This window comes from Balaenoptera acutorostrata, chromosome 3, assembly GCF_949987535.1.
Source record: "Balaenoptera acutorostrata chromosome 3, mBalAcu1.1, whole genome shotgun sequence".
NCBI lineage: Eukaryota > Metazoa > Chordata > Mammalia > Artiodactyla > Balaenopteridae > Balaenoptera > Balaenoptera acutorostrata.
Genome location: NC_080066.1, coordinates 148,257,390 through 148,282,486, shown reverse-complemented (window position 1 = coordinate 148,282,486; position 25,097 = coordinate 148,257,390). Strand labels below are relative to the sequence as shown.

The following is a 25,097-nucleotide window of genomic DNA, read 5'->3' as shown; positions in this document are numbered from 1 at the left end:
AGGTGGAACAGGTACTTTTGAACAAGTGGAATGAACATTTGGCTGCATGTCAGCCCTGCTCCATCACCTGATGCAAAACTGTCCCAGGACTGGGGAAAGACAGAAGGTATTTGGCTCCAGCATGAGGGGGCAACTTGGTGAATACCTAAAAAGAATAACTGAATTCCAAAATAAGAGTATTCTGAGGATTATGTATTTTTTTTTATATTACTCAGATCAAGAGTTAACTATACGGGAATCATTCTTACACCCTCTTACAGCTTATTTCATCCAAGAAAAACTGATTCTCACTGTATTCCTGAGGGATGAAGTACTCTAAAAAAATGACCAGGTAAACCACAGAAAAGACAAGAGACCAGAAAGAAGGATCCTTTTAAAATATGTAACAATTAGCAAACTAGTAAACTGAGAAACTCTGATACCTCTCAGAGGATGAGACACAATGAAGAAAAAAAAAAAACAAAGGAAGAAAAGGTAAATGAATGAATGAAAAACTCAAAGAGGCAAGGTAACAAAGAATTTAAATTATAGTCAAATGTTAGGGACCCCAAACGTTAGAATACAAAGCTGAACAAAAGCTCTTTCTGCTTGCTGGGTCCCTAAGAGTCTAAAATGAGGGATTAAAATGGCTTTATTTCAACAGGACACATTTTGTCATCTGATCTCTGTCTGTGACATGGATAAGAATAAGGAACTTACGGCTGCACTCTTAAGAGGCAACAAATCCCTGAATATTGTGCCTTGTTCACTTAAGGATGGCAAATCACTAATTGCTTGTCAATCAGGAAAAAAAAAAGTCTATAGCTTTTATTTTAAAATAAATTTTTTTATTTTTAATTAAATTTTTTTACATTTTTATTTTAAAACAAACAGTATTTCCAAAAAACACTGCTGCAAGGGGGAATGAGGCAATAAAGGATGGGAGACAGACAGAAGGGAAGCAGAGAAAAGACTCTTAGCCTGCAATCGTAACGGTCAGGCACATTCAGAGAGGCCTTTGCTGTGATACTGTCCACTCACCTCTACTCACAGGGGACGAAGCTCAGCAAATGCACTGGGACGTGAGTTAAAGGGTCAAAGGGAAGCATTCCCGTCACAGAAATTCCTAAAAGGTGATATCAATTTGTACTCACTCCAGCAATGTGAGTCCCCCTCCTCGCAACCCAATTTCTAGGGTTCTAACCTAAAGAAGTTAGCAAAGATATGGTCAAAGATTTATACACAAAAAAGTTCATCACAACATCATTGATATTAACAAAGGATCTGAAACAACCAAAATTTAACAGTGTGGGAATGGATAATAAGGTAAGGTAGAGTTACTGCAAATCTACTTTCCAAGATTTAAAGACACAAGAAATTACTTGTGATACCATGTTAAACGAGGGAAGCAAATTGTATACCAAGCTGTATATATGACTCTCCAGTTTGTTTAAACACCTTACATGTTATATGCGTTTTTCAATACTGAAAGGAAATTCATAAACATACCAGCAGAGATTAGCTCTGTGCTACATGGAGGGAAGATGGATTTTCATTCTTTCTTTAGATTCGTCTCTAACAAGCATACACATTACTTTTGTATCAGAAAAAAATTTTATGTTAAAATATGCCCGCCCTAAAATAACTCACTAGAGATAGCGATTGTCAGTCTTAGAGAAAGGCGTCCAAGGCTGACTCAGAAAACAAAAAGATTCAAACCTACACAGTCACTGTTCTGAAAAGGATGAGAAATCGAGGGTGCCACAGTCTAGATGTTTCCTCTACCGTGGCTGCTGGCTCTACATTACTAAGGTTTGCAGGGAGCTCTACTGGAGAAGCCATTCCTCCTTCCGCAGTAACCACAGCGCCTTAAACGACCTCTTAACGTGGTTCTCACCTCTCAGTATGAGGATCACAGGGAAAGAGAAAGGAAGAGCCCTACTCTCTTGTTTCGGAGGAAGACGTTTTTCTTGTAAGGCTGTCAAAATGACTCAAAGTGAGACACAATCTGAAACATAAGTCATGAGTTATGTTTAGAAACCATGTTATCAAAGCCCCTTACTTCTCAAAAATGAATATAAAGCAAGATCTACCACGCCCCCTTGTGGCAAGCCTGACTACGACAACCACTTATCCGTCTCCACAGTTCTCTGCCCCGGGCTGTGGGCAGTAACAGCCCCTGAGGAACCTGCCCCATAATAACCTAGTGTGTTGAACAAACCGTCCCCAAAGCAGCTGGTACTATTTGTCTTCAAGACTTTCTAGTTTAGATCCCAGAAACACCTATTCGAGGATGAGTGGGGATGAAAGGGCAGAGGAACAAACTGCAGGGTGTGCACGTGTTGTGGGCTGCTGTCGACAGGCCAAAGCTGTTGGCGGAGGCACACGACGACACCTGCACACATACCATGGGCTGCCACACGGCAGGGACCTATAGCATAAAGATCTCGTTCCCCAAGAGTATTTGCCGATTCTATAAAATTATGAAGAAAAAGGTTTTACGTTTACAATCAATGAACTTTGTGCTTAGAAGCTGTTTTATTTATCAGTGTTAGAGCAACCATCACCAACTCGGGCACAATTCCGAAACAACAGAGCTCTTGTTGAATTCTGGCCATAAAGCTCTTTTTTTTTTTTTTTTAATAAATTTATTTATTTAATTAATTTATTTTTGGCTGCGTTGGGTCTTCGTTGCTGCGCATGGGCTTTCTCTAGCTGCGGCGAGTGGGGGCTACTCTTTGTTGCGGTGCACGGGCTTCTCATCGCCGTGGCTTCTCTTGTTGCAGAGCATGGGCTCTAGGTGTGCGGACTTCAGTAGTTGTGGCACGCGGGCTCAGTAGTTGCAGCTCGTGGGCTCTAGAGCGCAGGCTCAGTAGTTGTGGCGCACAGGCTTAGTTGCTCCGTGGCATGTGGGATCTTCCCGGACCAGGGCTCGAACCTGTGTCCCCTGCATTGGCAGGCAGATTCTTAACCACTGCGCCACCAGGGAAGCCCCATAAAGCTCTTTTTTAAGCTTGTTAAGATCTTGTAAGGTAAGAAAGTTTTCCTAATACTTTGTAAAAATACTAACCACTAAGAAGTTGATTCCGTGCTCCAAGTGGTGCCCTCACGTTTGGAAAGATGAAACACCACCGTTTTGAACATCGAAATGTATTAATTAGTCTTGGCGTCCCAGGCATGAAGGGAGATGGAGAAATCCTCTCAACCTAACCAAATGACTCTGGGAAAGAATTAAGAGCTTAAAAGAGGTCAGTATTGCAAACCTGATGGAACACTGAAGGGACCAGATACTGATTCTGAGAAAAGATAACCTTCCTCTCAGAAAGGGATTAAGCTAAAAACCTTGCCGTTCTGGGCAGGAGGCTTGCAAGAAACAGCAGAAAGGGAAAGCTGAGCAAGTTATCCAAGTTCTCTTGGGAGATGGTTCTTGTGCTTCTCTGTGCCCCACCCAGGCTGAAGGCCTCTTTCCAGAAAAGAATTCCCTCCAGCGTTAGGGTGAAAACATATGGCAGGAAGTTGCTGCTTTGGTCCTGAATGTGTAAACGGGAGCATTTTCAAGCATGTGAAATAAACCGAAGCAACCCAGATGGGCTGGATCCCAACCAGGTGAATTACCGCAGAGCATTAAGCCAAAGAATTTCTAATTATGAAGTTGAACTGGGAATATGGATCCAACCCCTTTTCTCCTCTACAACCTCTAGAAGAACGTTTTTTTCCCCTCCTAACCTGATGGGCTTGAAATACTTGACAGCTCCTGTTTGAGATGAACCAACATGCTGGACAGGGAGGAAAAGCATTAAAAACCGGAGTGTCTTGACAAGACACTTCAGGGAGGACCCTTCATTTGTCGCCTGTACAGGGAAAGCAGAAGAGGGAGAGTAAAATGAAGGCCAAGGCTCCCATTTGTCCAGAAAAATAAAATAAGAGGGTGGAGTAAAGAGCTCTCACCCTGCCCTACTAAAATTCAAGACCATAAGCTCCCCCTGAAAACAACAGCCTTGCTCCACCAGAAGCGTCCTGGGATCAGTACAGGTTAGTATTGTGAGTTGTGTCACCAGCCTTCGACAATGACATTAAAACAGGAAGAGGTGACTTTTCACCCCTGGCTGCAGCTTCCCAGCTGTCCCAACGTGGAAGGGAAGCAGCTGTCACGACAGCTTGATGGGAAGGTCCTCGCCGTACTTCCGGAGCAGCTTCTGGTGGTTGTGGTCCACCGACCACTGCTGGGGCAGGTGCTTGGGCTGCATGGAATCCAGGAAGTGCTGCCGCCAGCGGCTCTCCAGCTGCATGAGGGAGCGCAGCCCGCCCTGGGTGTGGCGCTGAACCACCTTCAGCCCGTGAGGAATGTAGTTTTCATTGGAGATCCTGTCAAGACACAAAGGACAAGGGTCTAACTCCATCCACCTCACTACAAATACCTCCATTTCATTTCTTTTTATGGCTGAGTAATATTCCAGTGTATATATGTGCCACATCTTCTTTATCCATTCATCCGATGATGGACACTTAGGTTGCTTCCATGTCCTGGCTATTGTAAATAGAGAGTTAGAGTCTGTCATACAGAGTGAAGTAAGTCAGAAAGAGAAAAACAAATACAGTATGCTAACACATATATATGGAATCTAAGGGGAAAATAAAGGTCATGAAGAACCTAGTGGCAAGACGGGAATAAAGACACAGACCTACTACAGAATGGACGTGAGGATATGGGGAGGGGGAGGGGTAAGATGTGACAGGGTGAGAGAGTGGCATAGACATATATAACTACCAAATGTAAAATAGATAGTTAGTGGGAAGCAGTCGCATAGCACAGGGAGATCAGATCGGTGCTTTGTGACCACCTAGAGGGGTGGGATAGGGAGGGTGTGAGGGAGGGAGATGCAAGAGGGAAGAGATATGGGAACATATGTATATGTATAACTGATTCACTTTGTTATAAAGCAGAAACTAACACACCATTGTAAAGCAATTATACTCCAATAAAGATGTTTAAAAAAAAAAAAAAAAAAAAGGACCAGGGTCTGAGGGAAACAAGCTCAGGACAGTATCACAGTGGCTCCAAACGCTATGGGCCAAGACGCTTCGACAGGGGTTTATGGAGAGGTTGCTTGACTCCTAAAGGGTTGGTTATTTTGATGCTTTTAAAAACATCCTCGTATTGTACTGCAATTCTTTTTTTAATCAGTCATCGATTTTATACACATCAGTGTACAAGACATTTAATGAAATGTGCCCTAAAAGCCTTATATTGTGATTATTTGTTTGCATGTTTTATTTCCTTATGGATGAAGGTGGTCTTACTAATATTTGTGTTTGCTAAAGTAGTTAGTGCCAAATGAAAGAACAAATATGAAATGCTAGTTCAAATTGGGGTACTGGCCGCATTACTTACTATTAATAATAAAAGAAACAGAACTGACAGTGAAAAGGAAGTGATTATTAGCAAATGAAAACTTGGAAGAATTTCTGAAAGGTAGATAAACAACTCACATATAAGTATTGACTGGTGAGCATTTCAGAACTCCACAGAGAAAGATTCTAAACTTTCTTTTAAAAAAATAGGAGCAAGTATTAAACAAACACTAGACTTCTCATGAGCAAAATCTAATGTTTAACAACAATGGAGTAACAATGGTATGAGGAAAACCACATTAGCATTCAAGCATGTGGGCAAAATTAGGTGCTTTCCAGCACAAAAAGACTCAGCAAGTTTATTTGGTCATGCACCTTTAAAAAAAAACTATAAACAATTAAAAAGCATAAATTCAGGATACAAATCCAAAAAGAAATCTGAGAAAGAAGAGGATATGAGTTTTAAGGTAGAACTAACGTATCCCTGGAAAGAAAAGATAAATCTCAGAACGACTCCTTTACTGCTGGCATAGAAATAATCGTTCCAAAGTAGAACATGAAGTCTGAGGGCTACATGAAAATGTCTTTAAGAAGAAAGTAGATGGTGTCATACAAAATGAGTGATTATTTTTCCTGTCAAGAAAAAAGAAAGGCAATTACAAACTGAGGTTACAAAAAAACAAGATGAAAATAAATCATGCTCCCCAAATGAAATTTTGACATAATTTTTTAGGAGTTGATGGAGTTTAAAGAACAGTGCCGTTTGAAATAACAAAGTCAAACAAACACTATTCAGGTAATTCATAGGAAAAGAGAAGGCTGACGGACGTTCTCAATTCAGGTATAATCACTGTGGATTTATGATAGCCACAACCATAATTACTTTACCGGGATTTTCTTTTCTAGAGAGTGATTTATCACTTTTTGTATAATGACCCACTTTCCAAAGGTTTTGAAAAATGTTAAACTTTATTGGGATCTTTAAGAATTTATATATACTGTTGAGAAGAAACTTTTATTCGAAGTTTAGCAAGTTCTTCAGTTTTGTTTCTTTTTTCCAATAAATTTTTAAAATGAAATATAATATTTAAAAATTTAAAAAAAATAAAAATTAAAAATAAATAAATAAATAAAAAATAAAAACATCCTCTTTCCCATATCTGCCTTTTTTTTTTTTTTAAATTTATTTATTTATGGCTGTTTTGGGTCTTCGTTTCTGTGCGAGGGCTTTCTCTAGTTGTGGCAAGCGGGGGCCACTCTTCATCGCGGTGCGCTGGCCTCTCACTGTCGCGGCCTCTCTTGTTGCGGAGCACAGGCTCCAGACGCGCAGGCTCAGTAATTGTGGCTCACGGGCCCAGTTGCTCTGTGGCATGTGGGATCTTCCCAGACCAGGGCTCAAACCCGTGTCCCCTGCATTGGCAGGCAGATTCTCAACCACTGCGCCACCAGGGAAGCCCCCCATATCCGCCTTTTTAAAAATAGTTTGGACATATAACACACAATCCAGCAGAAGGCATTTGGAGATTCTGATCTATACTTATGGGAAGGCTACTGCATAATGCTCAGCCCCCACTAGAGAGGCCCCGCTGTCTGGCTGATGATGGGTGAAGAATGTTGGTCTTTCATTTACTCCAGGGTTCCCCAGTTACTTCTTTTAAGTTACTCATTCTGAACCATACTCAGTCTCTATATTAGCTGTTCAAGCAGCCCGCGTGTTCCAGGTTTTCATCACAGTATAACACCTGAATGTAAAATGAAGGTGGTAATATTTCTTCGGTGTCTTCCTTCTTATACAAAGAATGCCAAACCACATCCACAGGACGTGCTTCTGTTGCGATGAAATTCTACCGTGGTTGCTCGGTTGCACAGCTAGTGCTGTTTAATGAGAAGATGAATCCCTGCCTCCTTTCTAACTAAGATACCTTGTGGACAGTACTGTCAGCTCCTATGAATAAAGGAAGCTCCCTGCCCGGGGCTCCGTTCCTCTCCCTACAATCCATACCCCACTCTCAATCCTCGCTAACTAGCAGAGTTCGTGCCCCCTGGGTATTTGCAGGGCATTTTCTTATTTAGCTCACAAGCATCCCACTAACTTGCCTAACTTTCCCCAAACAGCTGTTCTTCTCGGTCCTAGATATCCAAGCCCAGCACCCTTCCATCCAAGTCAGCAAGATGAATTTGTTAGAAAGGTCTGTCACTGAAAGGGCAAGTTTAGCTGTTCTAGGAAATACATTTGGGAATTGGTTAAAGGAGCCAGTCTCATTAATTTGTAATATGACTTTGGCAAGTTACTTAACTTTAACCTCGGGGCATCTAATATAAAACTTGGAAAATAGTTTTAAGAATAAAATTTAAGAATAATTTTTTAAAATTTTAAAAGATTTTAAAGATACAGGATATGTTAGCAGTTACCAGTAAGAAACTCCTACCTCATAGGGTTGTTATAAGAAATAATTAAGGCAATTTATATAAAGTTTATTAATTTGGTGGAATAGATTAGGATATCTATAAAAAATTTGTTCAATAAATATTTTTTGCTATAATTAAGTTTGTGGGGGAGGGTTGTTTTGTTTTCATAACAAAACACTAAGGCAACCAGCATAGCTACCAGGATTTGCGACCTTATCAGTTCAATTATTTCAACCCCTGTTACCATTGAAAGAAGTGGCAAGTTGGGAAGCAAAACTATAGCAGGTAGCCCAGAGTTTTTATCATCTGGGCCATGTGCCCATTTATTTCTCAGGACCAAAACATGCTTCTCATTTAGGGACACTGAATTAAATGATATGAATTCAACTATGTACTGACGGGGAAAGAGAGAGAAAGCAAGCAAGGAAGGAAAAAGGTAAAAAGTAATTTAAATAGTAACAGCAATTCTGGCCAACATCCCATTCAGTAGACCAACACCCCGGAGTACAGGTGAGACAAGAAACGTGAATCCATTTGTCTCAATTCCCACAGACCTAGAGAAGGGAAGAGATGCAAAACTACACACATTGTACTTCACGGGCAACTCTAGAGATTGAAGGATATTTTTTGACTCTTATTTTCCTCTTATGAGCTGACCTGAGGATTTACTTCTGCAGAGAATGTATAAGGTACAACTCCAGTGCCTCTGAACTCTCCTGCTAATCACGAAAATGGCTGGACATAAGTATATGACCTCGAAGGGTCAAGGATAGAAGGCAAGTCTCCTGTGGAAAGTAAATTAGCAAATAGATTGCTCTATCCCACCCGCATGGCGTCTTAAGCCACAGAGACTCAATGGGGTAAGCACGAGGCTGCGCACTGTGCCTGGACGACCACTGCTCCCTCCCCGGCAAGCATTCTCACCGAGTAGTCGGGGTTAAGTCACCGGATTAGTCCTCAGCCCCCTCTGAGCAGGACTGTGGATCGTACCTGGTCTCCAGGCCGGCAGCCTCCTGAAGCATCTCCTCCGTGACCATGTCTGTGTGATAAAACTCTCTGAGCGCCTGCAGCAGCTCCTCCTTGCGGTGCGCGGGCAGGCCCTCTGCGTTGAGCAGGGCCCTGGCCCCAGAACGCACCTGCCGGCGCTCAGGATCTTCCAGCAGGCGCAAGCCCTCCTCGGAGCCGGTGGGGGCCTGGAACTCCCTGGCCAGCTGCTGTTTCAAGTGGTTGTCATAGTAGTTGGAGATGGCGTGGCAGGAGGTGCAGAGCAGCAGTACATCGTGGGAGTTGTGGTCCTTCATCTCGATGGGAAAGTGCTTCCGGTACTCATGCGGAATCACGTTCTTCCTAAACAAGCCCACGCAGAAGGCGATGCTCGTTAGCACACGACACAGAACATGCACGGAGTCGGCAGGCAGGCAGGCAGGCTACTAGGGTTCTGATCTGGGCCTAAACACAACTGAGGAGCTTGGGTCCCACAGCCCAGCAGAGGTGACATTAAAGGCCATACCACCTATTCCACTCTTGGCCCACCTACCTACGGGCCTTGGGTTCCCCTCTCCTTGAAGTGAGTGCAGGCCACCGGCGGTCAGACTCCTCTGGCAGGCCAGGGGCAGGGAGAGGCTAATAACCACCTTTGGGAAGGCTGTGCTCCCAGAAGGAAAAGTATCCGAGAAATGAAAAGAAATTCTAATGGCCTTCAACATCTGGAAAGCAACTCTCTCAAAGCACACAGCAGGTAACTGCTACTCCTGAAACTTTGGAAGCCTGGTGACCTGTAAAAGCCCATTTCCTTCACCTGAAGAATCCCTTACTCTAAAATTGTTTCCCTGGTTCATCAAAGTCCATCATTATTGTCTAAGGAGAACTAAGCTCTCAGGGAAACCTCTTGGCAGCAACAACCATTTGTCACACTTTGCAAGCGGAGAAAGGAGGCAAGCGAGTTGCTACACAGAAGCCAGGGAGAAAGCCAGGGGTCTGGGCACCCAGGCCCAGTGGTAACTTCACCTTCACTGCCTGGGGACCTTGACGCAGCATAATCTTCTGAGACTATTCCAGACTGTGCCTTCGGGTCATCTGGATACCCGTATATCAAGGGTCACAAAGCTTGTGAGCCACTCAAGGGAGGATCATAAGGACACAGAGAGAAAGGCAGCTTCCTAAGGAAGGAAGGTCTCCGTTCCTTCATGAGCAAAGGGAATGACTCTCTTCAGGGCAAACTGTTATCGAGAAGAGTGTTTCGTTCCGGAAACTAAGAACTGGCTCAGGAGTGGCAGGAGCCACTACAGCAAGGCCAGGTGGAGTTCTGAAGCTCTTGAGGACACTGGGATGCCCCCTGGGGACAAGTCTCCCAGCCAAAGTCGGCAGACTCAGTCAAGCCCGCCAAGGGCTCTGCGTGTGGCTTGAAGGGCAATTTCCATCAGACGCAGACAACAGGGCAGCCCAGCCCACACTCACCGAATGTATGAGTCTTTCTTGCCACACACTACACACAGGTTTTCTTTAACCATCAAGTAGTAGTCTCCCGGGGATTCAGGTCTCCCCGCAGGTTCAAACTGTAGCTTGACCACAAAAGGCTCTTCACTCACCAGCTCTTAGAGAAAAGAAGCAGTGTTAGTGTATGCCTGCCCACCTCTCCCCCAAGGAATAAGCACCACCTCAGTTGTTCTCTGCTGTATCCTGGCAGAGATCACTATTTCTGGGTTCTGAACAGCCCCATCCCACGTGTCTCTAGGTCTCTCTGCCTTCTATCCATCCCATCCCTCTGCCTTATCTCATGCCCACTCTGGTCAGTGTCCGCATGCACCGAATTATAAATCTAATATGACAGTGGAATCTCAAACCTCCAATGCCTTTGTCCAGGTACCACTGAGCTTTTCTTCGATCACAAGTGCAGAGGGGCTGTCCATCAGGTGCGTGGAGAAAGCAGTTATCATAGAGGGGTGATTTTCTGTGGGGAACGGAGAGAGAAATCTAAAACTGGGAGCTAACTATTGATCAAGGTACCAGTTGCCTTCCTAGATTCAGTGACCCGAACTATTCAACACTAGGGTCAAACATTACGTTTTTGAAAAAAAAAAACACAGCAAGAAATCATGTTTATTCCTCCATCTGCAATGGGCTAGGAAAGAGAAATTAAAATGAATCAGTTTATACTATTAGTTTTTATATTTATAGATTGGAACATTAGGGAGTGAGTTGGATAGTGTTTACATAGTTCTATCATGAAAGCAAGCAGGAACAGAACACCAGGAAAACTTCCCTGTAGAGTAATCATTGGATTAACAAAGTAAATTAAAATTAAAGAACTTCAAGCTAAAGTAATGGGTGCCACGTGGATTTATTTCTGGCTCATATGCAATAGTTGCTTCAATTTAATCACACAATTCCTAAAGGCACTTTACTATAGGGACCAAACTTCCACTCCAAAGTACTTATTAGTCATCTTTCTGCAATAGAGGCATAAGCTGTACAGGAAAATTCCCATTGGCTAGAGAGTAACATCGACTTAGGACTGGATGCCATTCTAAATAATCAAATACCAAATGAACAAGAAATCAGATGATGCATTTCTCCTGAAAAGTATGAGGCACTTCATGTTACCTTCACAGCTATCCTGAAGCAAGCAAGGAATAATAATTACGCCCTCACTTATAATTGGAAAAGTACAGGTCTAAGGTCACATCAAAGTCAGTGACAAAGCCAGGTTAAGCTCTCCTCCTTTTCACTCCAACTGCCCACAAATAAAAAAGTAGAAGAAGGGCAAAAAGAAAAAATATACAAATAAATCAAAGGATAGCTCCAAATGTCCTTGAAGGAAAGGAAAAATAGAATTAATCCTTGGAGAGCCTCTGCCACCTTACCGCACTAGCCTTCTCCCCAGATCCAAGGTAAGGCATCATGCCTTTTGCTGGAGGCTGGGCCTTGGATTCTACTAGACATGGAACAATTCAGTTACCTGGCAGAATAGCCCACTCCAAGGGGCTTTCTTTTATGTTTTCTGGGGTCTCTCCCTTGGTGGTTGCCTGGCATCATTCCATTGGTCTTCGACTTCTTATTTCTTGGCTTCTGCTGAGATTCTGTTGCTTCCCCATTAACCTCCTCTCCCAATCTGCTAATTCCTTTGCTTCGGAATGGGATATCTACCACATCCTGACATTTCTCCAAGACTTTTCTCCAGCCAATGAAGTCATCATTTTCTTCTAGAGTTGAATTCCTAGAGAAAGGGTATCCAAGAAGATGGAGAAAGAGAGCCACTGAAATCTGGGCATCCCTGGCAGCATAAATTACCTGAAGAGAAAAGTCAGAGATCAGTGGAATCCAGAAGGCAAACCAGAGAGAGCAACTTCAAAATCAATCGCAAAGACAGAGACAACTTTTAGGTTCCAATTCAAGATGTACAGTAACCCAGGCACCATGTACTCCTTAAAACCTTTTAATTACAAAAAAATCCAAATGATACAAAAACAAATCAAATAGTATAAGGAATCCTCATGTTCTCTATGTTTTTAACTAACATAGCTAAAATAATGACCTACTCTACCTGTTCAAAATTCCTAATCTATATAAATCAGTGAAGTTTCTTTCTATCTGCTACCAAACCTGCTAGACAGATTTTTCTCAAGTTTGAGGTAGGGTAGTTAGCACAGGTCTGACAACTTCACTTTGGAAACTGTCATCATCTAGAAAACTGAAACCAAGATTCATTAAGAGGCCTGTGTGACTATTGATCAGAAACAAACTGCTGTACATATTAATACAATGTGTAAAACAAGGAAAACAGTTTCAAACATGGACCTCAAATCAAGTCACAAGGGCCCACTTCTGGAATTTATGTATTTATTAATAGTAAGTCATTCTCCCAAGCAACTAGGCACAGGCAAGCTGGTCATAAATAAAAGTAGTCAAAACTATAATTAATAGCTCTTCCCAACAAAGCATGTGAGGACTTTAAAATTCCTTTAATTCACCTTTAATAATCAAGCCTGGTAAATAACACTATTAGTATGGATTTTTTTTGTGCTTTTAGAATAATAGAAAAAAGGAATAGAATAATAGAAAAATAAGGTTTGGGTAAAATTTTCCACCTAGACCCAACCATCTACATCTCTGTCAGCAAGTTGTCTCCCACAGGAAAAGAGGATGCTTGAACGTGAAGAGTTCAGAATGTTTTTTAACAAATTATTTCCAAATGATAAGGAATCCAAGGCACTTTTCAACAAATGGTGCTGGAACAACTGGATGTCCACATGCAAAAAGATAAAGTTGGACTCCTACTTCACACCACACACACAAATTAACTCAAAATGGATTATGAACCTAAGTGTAAGAGCCAAAACATAAAACTCTTAGAAGAAAACATAGGAGGGATTTCCCTGGTGGCACAGTGGTTAAGAATCTGCCTGCCAATGCAGGGGACACGGGTTCGAGCCCTGGTCCGGGAAGATACCACATGCCGTGGAGCAACTAAGCAACTAACCGTACTGAGCCTGCGCTCTAGAGACTGCAAGCCACAACTACTGAAGCCCGCGTGCCACAACTACTGAAGCCCGCACGCCTAGAGTCGGTGCTCTGCACAAGAGAAGCCACCGCAATGAGAAGCCCGTGCACCGCAATTAAAAGTAGCCCCCGCTCGCCGCAACTAGAGAAAGCCCACACACAGCCACAAAGACCCAACACAGCCAAAAATAAATAAATAAATAAATTTATATATTAAAAAAAAGAAAACAGAGGAGTAAATGTTCATGACCTTGGGTTAGGCAATGATTTCTTAGATATGACACCAAAAGCATGAGAAATAAAAGAAAAAATAGATAACTGGACCTCATCAAAATTAAAAGCTTTCGTGCTTTAAATGATCCCATCAAGTAAGTGAAAAGACAATCTGCAGAAAATGGGAGAAAATATTTATAAATTATATATCTGATAAGGGATTAGTATCCAGAATATATAAAGAACACACACACACACACACACACACACACGTCTCTTAAAACTCAACAATTTAAAGACAAACAACACAATTAAAATGTGAGCAAAGGATCTGAACAGACATTTCTCCAAAGAAGATATACCAATAGCCAATAAGCACATGAAAGATGCTCAGCATCATTGGTCACTAGGGAAATATAAATCAAAACCACAACGAAATACCACTTCACACCTACTAGGATTACTCTAATCAAAAAGATGAATAATAATAAGTGTTGGTAAGGTTATGGAAAATTGGAACCTTCATACATTGCTGCTGGGACTATAAAATGGTACGGTTACTTTGGAAAATAGTTGGGCAGTTCCTCAAAGAGTTAAACATAAAGTTACCATATGACTCAACAATTCCATCCTAGGTATTTACCCAAGAGAACTGAAAAGGTATGTCCACATAAAAGCTTATACACAGATATTCATAGTGGCTTATTCATAACAGCTAAAAAAATGAAAGCAACCCAAATGTCTACCAATTGATAAACGAATAAACAAAATGTGGTCTATCCATACAATGAAGCATTATTTAGCAATAAAAAAGAAATGAAGTACCGATAGATGCTACAAAATGGATGAACCACAAAAACATGGTAAGTGAAGAAGCCAATCCAAAAAACCACATACTGTATGATTCCATTTATATGAAATGTCCAGAACAGGCAAATTTATAGAGACAGAAAGTAGAGTAGCGGTTGCCTAAGGCTGGGGTGTTGGGGAGGTGAGATGGGAAGTGACTGCTAATGGGTATGGGGTTTCTTTTGGGGTGATGAAAATGTTCTAAAACTAGATTGTGGTGATGGTTACACAACTCTGTAAATATACTAAAATCCATTGACTTGTATACTTTTTTTGGCCGCATTGCACGGCTTGCAGGATCTTAGTTCCCCAACCAGGGATCAAACCCGGGCCCCCAGCAGTGGAAGGGCGGAGTCCTAACCACTGGACCGCCAGGGAAGTCCCTGACTTGTATACTTTAAATGGGTGCATTTTATTGTATGTAAATTATATTTCAATAAAACTATTAAAAGAAAGGAAGGAATGAACCAACCAAGGCACAAAGAAGTAACTTACTCAGGGTTGCAGCAAATCTGAAATAGCTTTAGAAAACAAAATCAGATACCTTGATTCCCAGAACTCTCTCACAGGATAATAATGATCCTAAGATACTAACTATTGCTAACTCTTTCCATTAGCAATGTTTTGGGGGACTTCCCTGGCGGTCTGGTGGTTAAGACTGTGCTTCCACTGCAGGGTGCGTGGGTTCCCCCTGGTCGGGAACTAGGATTGCTGCATGCCATGCAGTGCGGTCCAAAAAAAAAAAACCAACAACACAATGTTTTAGAAGGATGAACAAACAAATGGTAACGAACTAAGCAAACAAGAGAAGGTTGAAACCTAGGCCTGTAGGGGGTAGTAAGCAAAAAATCCAAAAATCAAATTAATCTGAGCCACAAAGAATGGCAAAGTATAAAGAATGCGAGGCACCAGGTACCTATAAAAGCAATGATACAAGCAGGGGTGAAAACAGGAGGATCAGGTGACAGTCTCTGTAAATAACACTTACAACCCCAGATCTCCTCTCTTACAGCATAGGGACAGGCAATTACTCCTTCCCTGACCCAAAAGAGTAAAAGTTTGTAGAACCAAAACTAAAATGGAGTCACTTATGTCAGAGACAAAATGGAGGTGGCCAATGCAGGCACATTAAAGAAAATGAAACTTTATTTAACATAACTTGCAGGAATTTACAGCTTTCCTCAGAAATCAGCAGAGGATGTCAGTCAATCTCTAAACACTGAGTCTGTTCATGCCATCTTTGGACTTCCTTATTCCCCTGTCTCAGCTATCCTGATCCAAATAAGGAAGAAGACCACTAGGCAAACAATCAGCTGAAAAAGCCAAAAATCTTCCACATTTACCCAATGAAAACCCTTTAGTCCGTGAGCAACTTGAAACTCATTGCTCCCATGGCCTTGAGTTTCCCAGCTTGCAGGTCAAAACTGTTCAATAAACTCATATTTCTGCTTTGTTTTACTCGGTGTACAGAGTTTGGGTTTTGACAAGTTTAAGTCATATAGTGGCTAAATCACAGAGGATCTGGACCTAGTAATACCAGGTATGGCAGAGGTTGGGGGCAAAGTGTCAAAAGGAAAAAGGGGGATTATGGGAAAATCTACATATTAAATGATGAGACTACCAGCACCTTCTCTCCCACTCAGCTACCAGAATATAGGCTGTGGGGCTGATACCTTTTGGGCAGAAGAGTAGGAGATTCATGTCTGGAGAAACTGAGCGGCCTGAGAGAAAAGACTTACAGTTACTGACATTTGACTTTAATTTATATTAATATTTACTGACAATAAAACTCGCTAGTCAAAAATACTTGGCCATATGCTCTGTGCTCTCATTCCATTTTTTTTAAATGTCAAATTTAAATATTATTTTCTGTATTTTACAAAATCTCATTAAGCATTATGTTTATAATTGGAAAAACAATAAAATTTTAAAAATGAAGAATGAATAAGAGTCTTTGGAAATTCTGAATTCTCACAATAATATGGATCACAAATTTGGTTTCAAATTTGGTAGCAATTAACTTTTTCTTCCCAATGTCTTATTTGAAAGTTTTCAAACCTAAGGAAAAGTTAAAAGAATGACAATTGACATTCACAATTGTCAACATTTGCTTTATCTCTTTACAATACAATACATACACCACACAAACATTTTTTTTTTTTTGGGCTGAACACTTTTCAAAATTAAGTTGCAGCTATTATGATATTTACTTCATCCCTAAATACTTTAGTGTGTATCTTCTAAGAACAAGGACACTCTCCTACATAATCACAACACCATTACCACACTCAAGAACTTTAACATTGACAAAATACAATAATACACAGTTGTATCCTAATGTCTCCAACAGTCCCAAAGATGTCTTTTACAGATGTTGCAGGATTCAGAAATTTTAGTATTTTATTTAGAATTTTTAGAATTATTTACAGAATTATGCAACCTTCATCACAGTCAATTTTAGAACATTTTCAGCAGCCCAGTAAGAAAACTTATATCCTTTACCAGTCATCCCCCACTTCTTCCAGTCCTAAGCAGCCACTAATTTATTTTTTGTCTCTATAGATTTGCCTGTTCTGAATATTTCATATAAACGGAATCATACAATATGTGATCTTTTGTGACTAGCTTCTTTCACTTAGCATAATGTTCTCAAGACTCATCCATGTTGTAGCTTTTTATTGCTGAATAATATTCCATTGTGTGGCTATACCATATTGTATTTACTCATTCATTAACTGACAGATTCAACTGGAGCTTTAATGTCTCCTTTGTAAACAAAAATGGATAGCCAAGGATCTAAACATTTTAGAAAAATCTTTAACGTGGAAGACAAAGACCAAATCAAACATTAAATTAGAAATTCAGAGGAAAAAGAGGCAATACAGGAAGGAGAAGAAAACTTCAGAAATCTTCAATACTCTAAGATAACAGAAGATATGATATCCATTAAACAAAAATGCAAGGTTATTTTAAAAGCGAATATTGAGAGAAGACCAGGAGCTCTTATAACTTAATATGATAGGAATAATTAAAAGTTGATCAGAATACTGAAAGATAAACTTGAGGACATTTCCCAGAAGGTAAAATAAAAAATATAGAGATGGAAAACCAGAGAGAAAATATTTTACTAAGAAAATGAGAGGATCAATTCAAGGGATCCAATATACAAATAATATGAGTTCTAGAAACAAAAAAGAGGGAAATTTTCCAAGAAATAGTATGAGAATAATTCCCTGAACTGAAAGACATGAGCTTCCAGACCGAAAGGGTCCACTGAATTCTAAAACTATAATGAAAAATGGCCCACACTATCATCATGAATTTTAAAAACTAAGAATAAAGAGAAGATTTTGCAGAAAGAAAAACAAGTCACATACTCAACATCAACACTGGAAGCTACAAGGAGCATTACCTTCAAAGTTCTGAAGGAAAATGATTTCCACCCTAAAATGCTGACCCTCAGACAAACCATCAGTTAATAGAGAGGGAAACTAATATCTTTTCAGACGTGCATGGTGTCATAAATTAACTCCCCACGCTCCTTTTCTCAAGAAGCTACTTTGAATGTTCTCCACCAAGATAAGAGAGTAAGAAGACACGATATTTTTAAAACAGAGGCTCTACTATAGAAGAGAGGTGAAGGGAATTCCCAGGCTGATGGTAAATGCGAATTTCAGGATGAGAGTTGGGCAGCAGGGCTGGGGTGCGACCAGTCCTGAAAGAAGCAGGATGACAGAGCTCTAGCAGGGCTAGCTCCAAGGGGAAATGAAAGGAGTAAGTTACCTGACTGTGTCTGAAGCAGCAGAAAGGAGATCTCTACATAGTTCTGTTAAAGAGTCTGGGGTTGAAACAGTTAACAGGTATATAGAAAACTAAGCAAACAAAAATATAAATTACTACTCCTGGGAAAACAAAAAGTTGTATAAGGAAAAAACATTTACTTTAGTCAGTTTACTATGTGGAGCAGCTATAAATAATATCAATATAAGTAGATATTAATCTGATAAAAATGATGATTTACCTCTATTGGGAGCATGGGGAAGGGAATAAGTATCTGTCTGGGGATACAGGAATTGCAAGAGTACTATACTAAATCATGTCTTCCACAGCAAGAAGTCAAAAGATAATATGTAGAATAAGAAAGAGTAATATATACATGTAATTTTAAAATATAATGGTAATTACCAGAAAGAAATGAAATCAGTTGCCTCTGAAAAGAAGGAAGAGTAATAGGAATGAGGGAGGAAGGCAGGGAACTACTGGCTGTTTCTTATAGTAAGTCTTATAACACTTTGGTTTTTTAAATTATGCATTTGTATTCATGACAAAAAAAATTACATTTTCTGAAATGCCTGGCATATAGTAAATGCTCCAAAAAAATAGAGTAGGGACTCTTACCCTTTTATTTAAGTGGCATCTACATTATTATAGAGCATTTTTCTTGGGTATCATCAATGAGGCTATTTTAAGGCATTTCTGCCCAACACATATCATCTTTGAGGATTAGAATTTTTTAAATAATTATATTTCACAAGCAATGACTCTTCCACTCTTCAACTACTCTGATAAGAAGTACCTGATCCTCAGTAAGATTCTCAGCATCCCAGTTGCTGCAACGAAGCAGAAGGGACTTGTCAAGGGGAAAGTTCAAAACAGTCTCAGCGAGTGATTTCAGGCTAAGCCCATTAGAGAGCAAATTGTTTCTACAAGAAATAAATAAAATCATGTGTCAAAAATGGGAAAGGACAAGAACAGGCAAATCAAAAAAGGTATACAAATGGCCAATAAACAAATGACACATAATCTCACTACATCAAACTAAATAAAAAGTATATACAATTTTAAAATCTATCAGATTACAAAGATTTTTTAAAAATAACTATATCTAGTATTGGTGGAACATGAAGAATCACCATCTAATCTAAAATTTGTGCACTGAACATTTGTATAACCTTTATGAAAAACAGTTTGTCAGTAAATAGCTATCAAAGTTTTGAACATGAAAATTCTGTGATTCAATAATTCCAGTAATTTATCCTAAGACAAATGTACATAAATCTATCTTCATTACAGCACTATTTATAGTAGCAAAGAACTGGAAACAACCTAACATCCTCAATAGAAGACTGGTTAAATATCCATGCAATTAAATTCCACATAGCTATTAAAAATAAGGATGGATTGCTGTGAGCGGGAGCGGGCGACGCGGAGGCTCGGAGTGCGGTCGGAGTCCAGACCTGCTGAAGCCGGACGTGGGGCGTCAGCCTTGGGTCTCCCGGAACCATGGTGAAGTTGGGGAACAATTTCGCGGAGAAGGGCACCAAGCAGCCGCTGCTGGAGGATGGCTTCGACACCATCCCCCTGATGACGCCCCTTGATGTCAATCAACTGCAGTTCCCGCCCCTGAATAAGGTGGTCGTGAAAACTAAGACTGAATATGAACCTGACCGCAAGAAAGGCAAAGCACGTCCTCCCAAGATAGCTGAGTTCACCGTCAGCATCACCGAGGGTGTTACCGAGAGGTTCAAGAACATGCAGTGCATCCCAGAAGGCTTGGAGAGCTACTATGCAGAGCAAGACTCCAACGCCCGGGAGAAATTTTACACCGTCATCAACCACTACAACCTGGCCAAGCAGAACATCACCCGCTCGGTGTGGCCGTGGATGTCAGTTCTGTCGGAGGAGAAGCTCTCAGAGCAGAAGACTGAGGCTGCTGAGAAATCCGCTTAGCGAGATGGGCAGGTTCCTTACAGTGTCACTTGAAGGTAACAAAGGGACTTTGAGGGACATTTCATTAGATATAATTACCCATAATTTAGAGGTTACTCATGTATGGTGCAACTGCTTCTGTTTGCTAATGCTGCTCTGCAAATACAGCTTGCTGCAGACCACCCACGGGCATAAAATCAAGTGCATATCAGCATTGCTTAAAGAGCTCTGACACCACTTTCCATGGTAAAGAATCTTAATTTAGCGACTTTACTGGGATTTATTGGATGCTGTCAAAAAATAAATTTACACTGGGTATGCAAGGGGTTCGGACTTCAGATAAATAATGCATTTGGTGTGATTGATTTTTTTTTTAAACCACCTTGCCGTTTGCAAACCTTACACCATAGCCATATCTAGAGTGATCCCTTGCTTTGCTAAGAGCAAGCTGTACTGCACGTTTCTTCCCACCTCCCGCCAACGGCAATAGTGCCAATGGTCAAGATGCACCATAGTGAGCGTCAGAGGGAAGGAAGGAAAGATGCCATCAGGTCGCAGTTGTGCCCTCGCCTGCCCCATGCTCTCTCCTGAGTGTGCAGGCGCTGCAGCAGGTCGGCTCGGGCAGGGGTCACTGCTGCAGGCAGAATGCTGCCTCTCGGTACAGACGGCGCCCGCTGGGCAGGGGAGCTGTGTTTCCCTCAGTGCATGTGGACTGGGTCAGAGCATGTGAGGTGGGGACTCTGGGAAGAGGGGACCCTGGGCCACAGGCTGCAGAACCCGTCTCCCTGTAGCTAGTCTGTCTGCTCTGTGATGGGCTGAGTAGGAATGAAACCTACCGGCCCTTTTGTTCACATCTATTATGAATAAGTTTGGACCGACAGCCGTATTAGCTACTTAGTTTTAAAACAATTAGCTGGGTGAGAAAAGTGAAAGTGTAATTGCTGGTAAGCCAAGGCTACTTTAATTTTTATTTTGTGGGACAGATGTAACTCCTTTGATGTAAGAAACAGGCAGGAAAGGCTGGGGGGGGGGGCTGGTGTCGCACCTTGCAAGTCCAATTATGACATTTTCATTCACAATCTTTGTAAGACAATTATGTTTCAACCTGAATCTTGACATTAAAGTATATGTTTACAAAATTGCCAGTTAGATAAACTAAGTGTGTAAGATGATTAAATAGAAAAAAAGACATTCATGGACATTTTCTTCCATGTTATTTACATGTGTTGTTTCTGGTGGACATGTCAAAAGTTTCACTGTTTTTTTAGATCAAAAATAAATGACAAATAGTGCAAGATCTGTTGAGAACAAGCATGGTGGTCATGGCCAACTCCATTACTGTTTCCTGAAATGTGCTTCCAAAACATACAGTATATTTTATTATCAAGGGTGTTTGGAAACAATGACCATGACCTTGGAGCAGTGGGTGGGCGTAGAGTCATGGATGTTGTGAAGTTGTGCCGACGCATAAGAGCAATAACTACGTGCCAGAACTTCTTCTGTGTAGAGATATCATCTATCAGCAAATTCCAGCCCATGTCAATGCAGTGCCAAGGCAACCCTATTTGTATTTTCTAGGAGACATGCATTTTATTGACTGTAAGCTCATTCACATGTAACTTTTGACATTTTCACTCTGTGCAAATAAAGAACACAGAACCCCCCCCCCCAAAAAAAGGATGTAGATCTATATTGATGTGAAAAGATGTCCATGATGTATTAGTTATGTAACAAGAGATTATGAAAGAAAACATGTTATGAACTCTTTATATTAATATATATATACACTACACAATAAATGTGTGTATGTGATTCTAGGTATGTGAGAGAGAGGAAGCATAAAGAGTTAACTAGAAAGATATTAATCAAATGGTAGTGATGTTATCTCTGGGTGTGGGGTTTGGGGTGATCATAAATCTTTACATTTTATATATATATATATATATATATTTTTTTTTTTTTTTGGGCTGCGTTGGGTCTTTGTTGCTGCGTGCAGGCTTTCTCTAGTTGCAGCAAGTGGGGGCTACTCTTCGTTGCGGTGTGCGGGCTTCTCATTGCGGTGGCTTCTCTTGTTGCGAAGCACAGGCTCTAGGCGTGCGGGCTCAGTAGTTGTGGCACACAGGCTCAGTAGTTGTGGCTCATGGGCTCTAGAGCGCAGGCTCAGTAGCTGTGGTGCATGGGCTTAGTTGTTCTGCGGCATGTGGGATCTTCCCGGACCAGGGCTTGAACCCGTGTCCCCTGCATTGGCAGGCGGGTTCTTAACCACTACACCACCAGGGAAGTCTTACATTTTTTATATTTGAATTGGCTAGTGTTTGTGTATTACTTTTCAAATTTGAAAAATATGATAAGGCTACTTTCATTGAGGGCGCAAATAATCTTCTGCTCTTCAAACACTTTCTGATTCAAATAGCTGCAGAATGGTGAAAAAAAATTAATTTACCCAAGGATTGGAGAGTCCAAACAAGCGCTAATGTAAAATTAAGAACACACCAGTCTACAAAAGTGGAGCTGACTTGCTGGTTACCAAGTGAGAGACGAGAGGTTTTAGAGGAGGAAGCTTGGAGGTGGAGGTTCACATCAGTGTTACTGTTACAACATGCACGATTCCCTCAGGTAATGTGGAAAATGAAATCATTATAATGATGAAGAAAAGGAAGTCCTTCCTTACAAAAACAAGCAGTAACTTGATGGATTTCATCAACCCCAAAAGGCAGCACTGACTAAAAAGTTAAAAAAAAAAAGGTCTGGGGCTTCCCTGGTGGTGCAGTGGTTGAGAATCTGCCTGCTAATGCAGGGGACACGGGTTCGAGCCCTGGTCTGGGAAGATCCCACATGCCGCGGAGCAACTAGGCCCGTGAGCCACAACTACTGACCCTGCGCGTCTGGAGCCTGTGCTCCCCAACAAGAGAGGCCGCGATAGTGAGAGACCCGCGCACCACGATGAAGAGTGGCCCCGGCTTGCCGCAACTAGAGGAAGCCCTCGCACAGAAACTAAGACCCAACACAGCCAAAAATAAATAAATAAATAAATAAATAAATAAATAATAATTAAAGGTGCTAATAATTAAAAAAAAAAAAAAAGGTCTAGACACACTTAGGTAAAATACGTAAGGTCGTGGTTCAATTAATGGAACTTAAGAATTTGGGGGAGACAAACTTCTTCCCTTTTATTTTAAATTTTTAAAATCTTTTTATGCTTTCCTTTATATTAGTAATTATAATAGCAATGAATGTTTATTGTTAAAAATTCAGACAACAGAGAAGAGTAATGGGTGAAAAGTGAAAGTCCTCCACTCCTCAGGAAGAATGACCCTTATGAGTATACTGAGGCCCCTCCAGACCTTTTTTACAGACAAACAAAAAAACAGATGGTTAGATGGAGGAGCAGATACAGTTTCTTGGTATTTGTTTTGTTTTTTATTCTGCAACTTGCTCTATCACTTAATGTATCAGGGACCTCCTTTCCTGACAGTAAGCACAAACGTACTTATTACATTCTTTCTAACAGCTGTGCAATTTATCAAGCCTGGGTATTCCATAATCCTTGAAATCGTTACCCTCATTGAAAGACAGCACTTAGTTTTTTGTTACTTAATTCCATTTAGGTCATTAGTCTTTTTTTAAACGTCCTCATTGGGAAGGTTTCACATTTTTCGAGGATGGATTAAAAACAAGATGCCACCTTTGCTACTTCAAAGTTTCACTAGGAAAAGTTCCAAAATCATATACAACAATCTCAATAATAAATTATCTTCTGCTAACATATAATAAAAATATAGAGAGTATGAAGAAAAGAGGACAGCATTACCAAGAAAATCTGTGCTCCTCTCCAAAGTCAAACGAAAGTAACTACTTACAGCAAACACCAGGAGCAGCCTATAGCTAAAAGCTGAGTATAATTCTTGCACTATAATGTCAAATTTCTTCTACTATATGTCAAAAAATTTTAATTTTACTTCTAAAGTATTCAATAATAAAATAAGAATGTTTAAAATTTTAATAAGATTTCATTAAAAATGAAGAAGCCTGATAAATGCTTCATTCTTATTTCTAGAGAAGTTCATGGTCATATTCAGCTTTGGCCAAATTTTGTATTTTGACACTTGGCCATTCTGCATTTAGCCAGGTAAGTAAGGGCACTTCTAATTTCTATATACTGATAGAGAGGACTGTAATTGTATAGAAAGAGATCTGGAAGGACAAACCAATCAGATCATGGTGGTGCTACAGGTGGTAGTGATGATGATGATGATGATGATGATGATGGACAGTAATAGCTGAAATTTACACAGCACTCTGTATATGTCAAACACCATTTCTAAGTTCTTTACGTAGGTTAACTCGTTTAATCCTCACACCAATCCTATGAGATGGGAACATTATTTATTTCTACTTTTCAGATGAGGGAACTGAGGAACAGTGAGGCTTAGTAACTTGCCAAAGGTCACGTAGCTGGTAAGAGGAAGACTGGGACTCCCACCCACACAGCCTGCTCTGGAGTCAACTCCTGGCCACGATACACATGGCCTCTCACAGCAGAGTAACAGCAGGCAGCTCTGGGGAGGCGGCACCAAAGGAAGGAGGGCCTGACGAAAGGCGGCTTTTGCTGCTACACTCCAAATACTTTTACAGAGCTAAAAAAATTTTACAGTAAATATTTTAATGTATTACTTGGAAAAAAATGGATACTTCATTTATAAGAGTTTCTTTTTTTTTTTAATAAGAGTTTCATTTACACAAGCCAAACTACTAAACTAAACTAAAATTTCATTTACTACTAAAAAATTAAAATAAGCATAGATTTTATTAAAATATATAAGCATAGATTTTAATCAGGCCTTCTCTTAGTTTATCAAATCCTCCAACCCTTCAATATCAGTGGCAGGGAGAAAGGCAGGGAGAGAGGCTGTTTCAGTCCACACTATTAAAATGAGGACCTGCATATATACATGAGAAGGTAACTGCCGCTTCCTTAAAAAAGGTAGAATTTCCATAGGAATAGAATTCCAAAGGAAAGGAAAATCTCTTCCTCTCAGTAAAGCATTAGGTCTACCACCATTCTGGGCCTAAAGCAGGGTCTGCAC

The 25,097-nt window shown here is 40.7% G+C and overlaps 2 protein-coding genes across 8 annotated transcripts in view; one reads left to right on the top strand and one right to left on the bottom strand.

The window, feature by feature from the left end:
• Nucleotides 1-805: 805 nt before the first annotated feature.
• EXD2 (exonuclease 3'-5' domain containing 2) overlaps nt 806-25,097 on the bottom strand; it is a 99,202-nt gene continuing 74,910 nt past the window's right edge. For 6 of the 7 annotated variants that reach the window (XM_057543822.1, XM_057543821.1, XM_007184351.2 and 3 more), the window contains 6 exons: nt 18,878-19,004; nt 11,699-12,030; nt 10,584-10,690; nt 10,198-10,333; nt 8,731-9,087; nt 806-4,344 (listed from right to left, as the gene is read on the bottom strand). In XM_057543822.1, the coding sequence (XP_057399805.1) occupies nt 4,128-4,344; nt 8,731-9,087; nt 10,198-10,333; nt 10,584-10,690; nt 11,699-12,030; nt 18,878-19,004 (1,276 nt within the window). In that variant the 3' untranslated portion in view covers nt 806-4,127. The remainder of the gene's footprint in view (nt 4,345-8,730; nt 9,088-10,197; nt 10,334-10,583; nt 10,691-11,698; nt 12,031-18,877; nt 19,005-25,097) is intronic. The other variant, XM_057543823.1, reaches the window with a different exon arrangement.
• Nucleotides 19,456-20,251, top strand: LOC103013465 (neuronal vesicle trafficking-associated protein 1-like). Its single transcript, XM_057543824.1, has one exon. It carries the CDS (start codon nt 19,585-19,587, stop codon nt 20,029-20,031), a length of 447 nt encoding a protein of 148 aa, XP_057399807.1. The 5' UTR covers nt 19,456-19,584; the 3' UTR covers nt 20,032-20,251.

Bases quoted from the DNA above. Each gene is read 5' to 3' on its own strand.
- LOC103013465 (XM_057543824.1), top strand. From the start codon at position 19,585: ATGGTGAAGTTGGGGAACAATTTCGCGGAGAAGGGCACCAAGCAGCCG.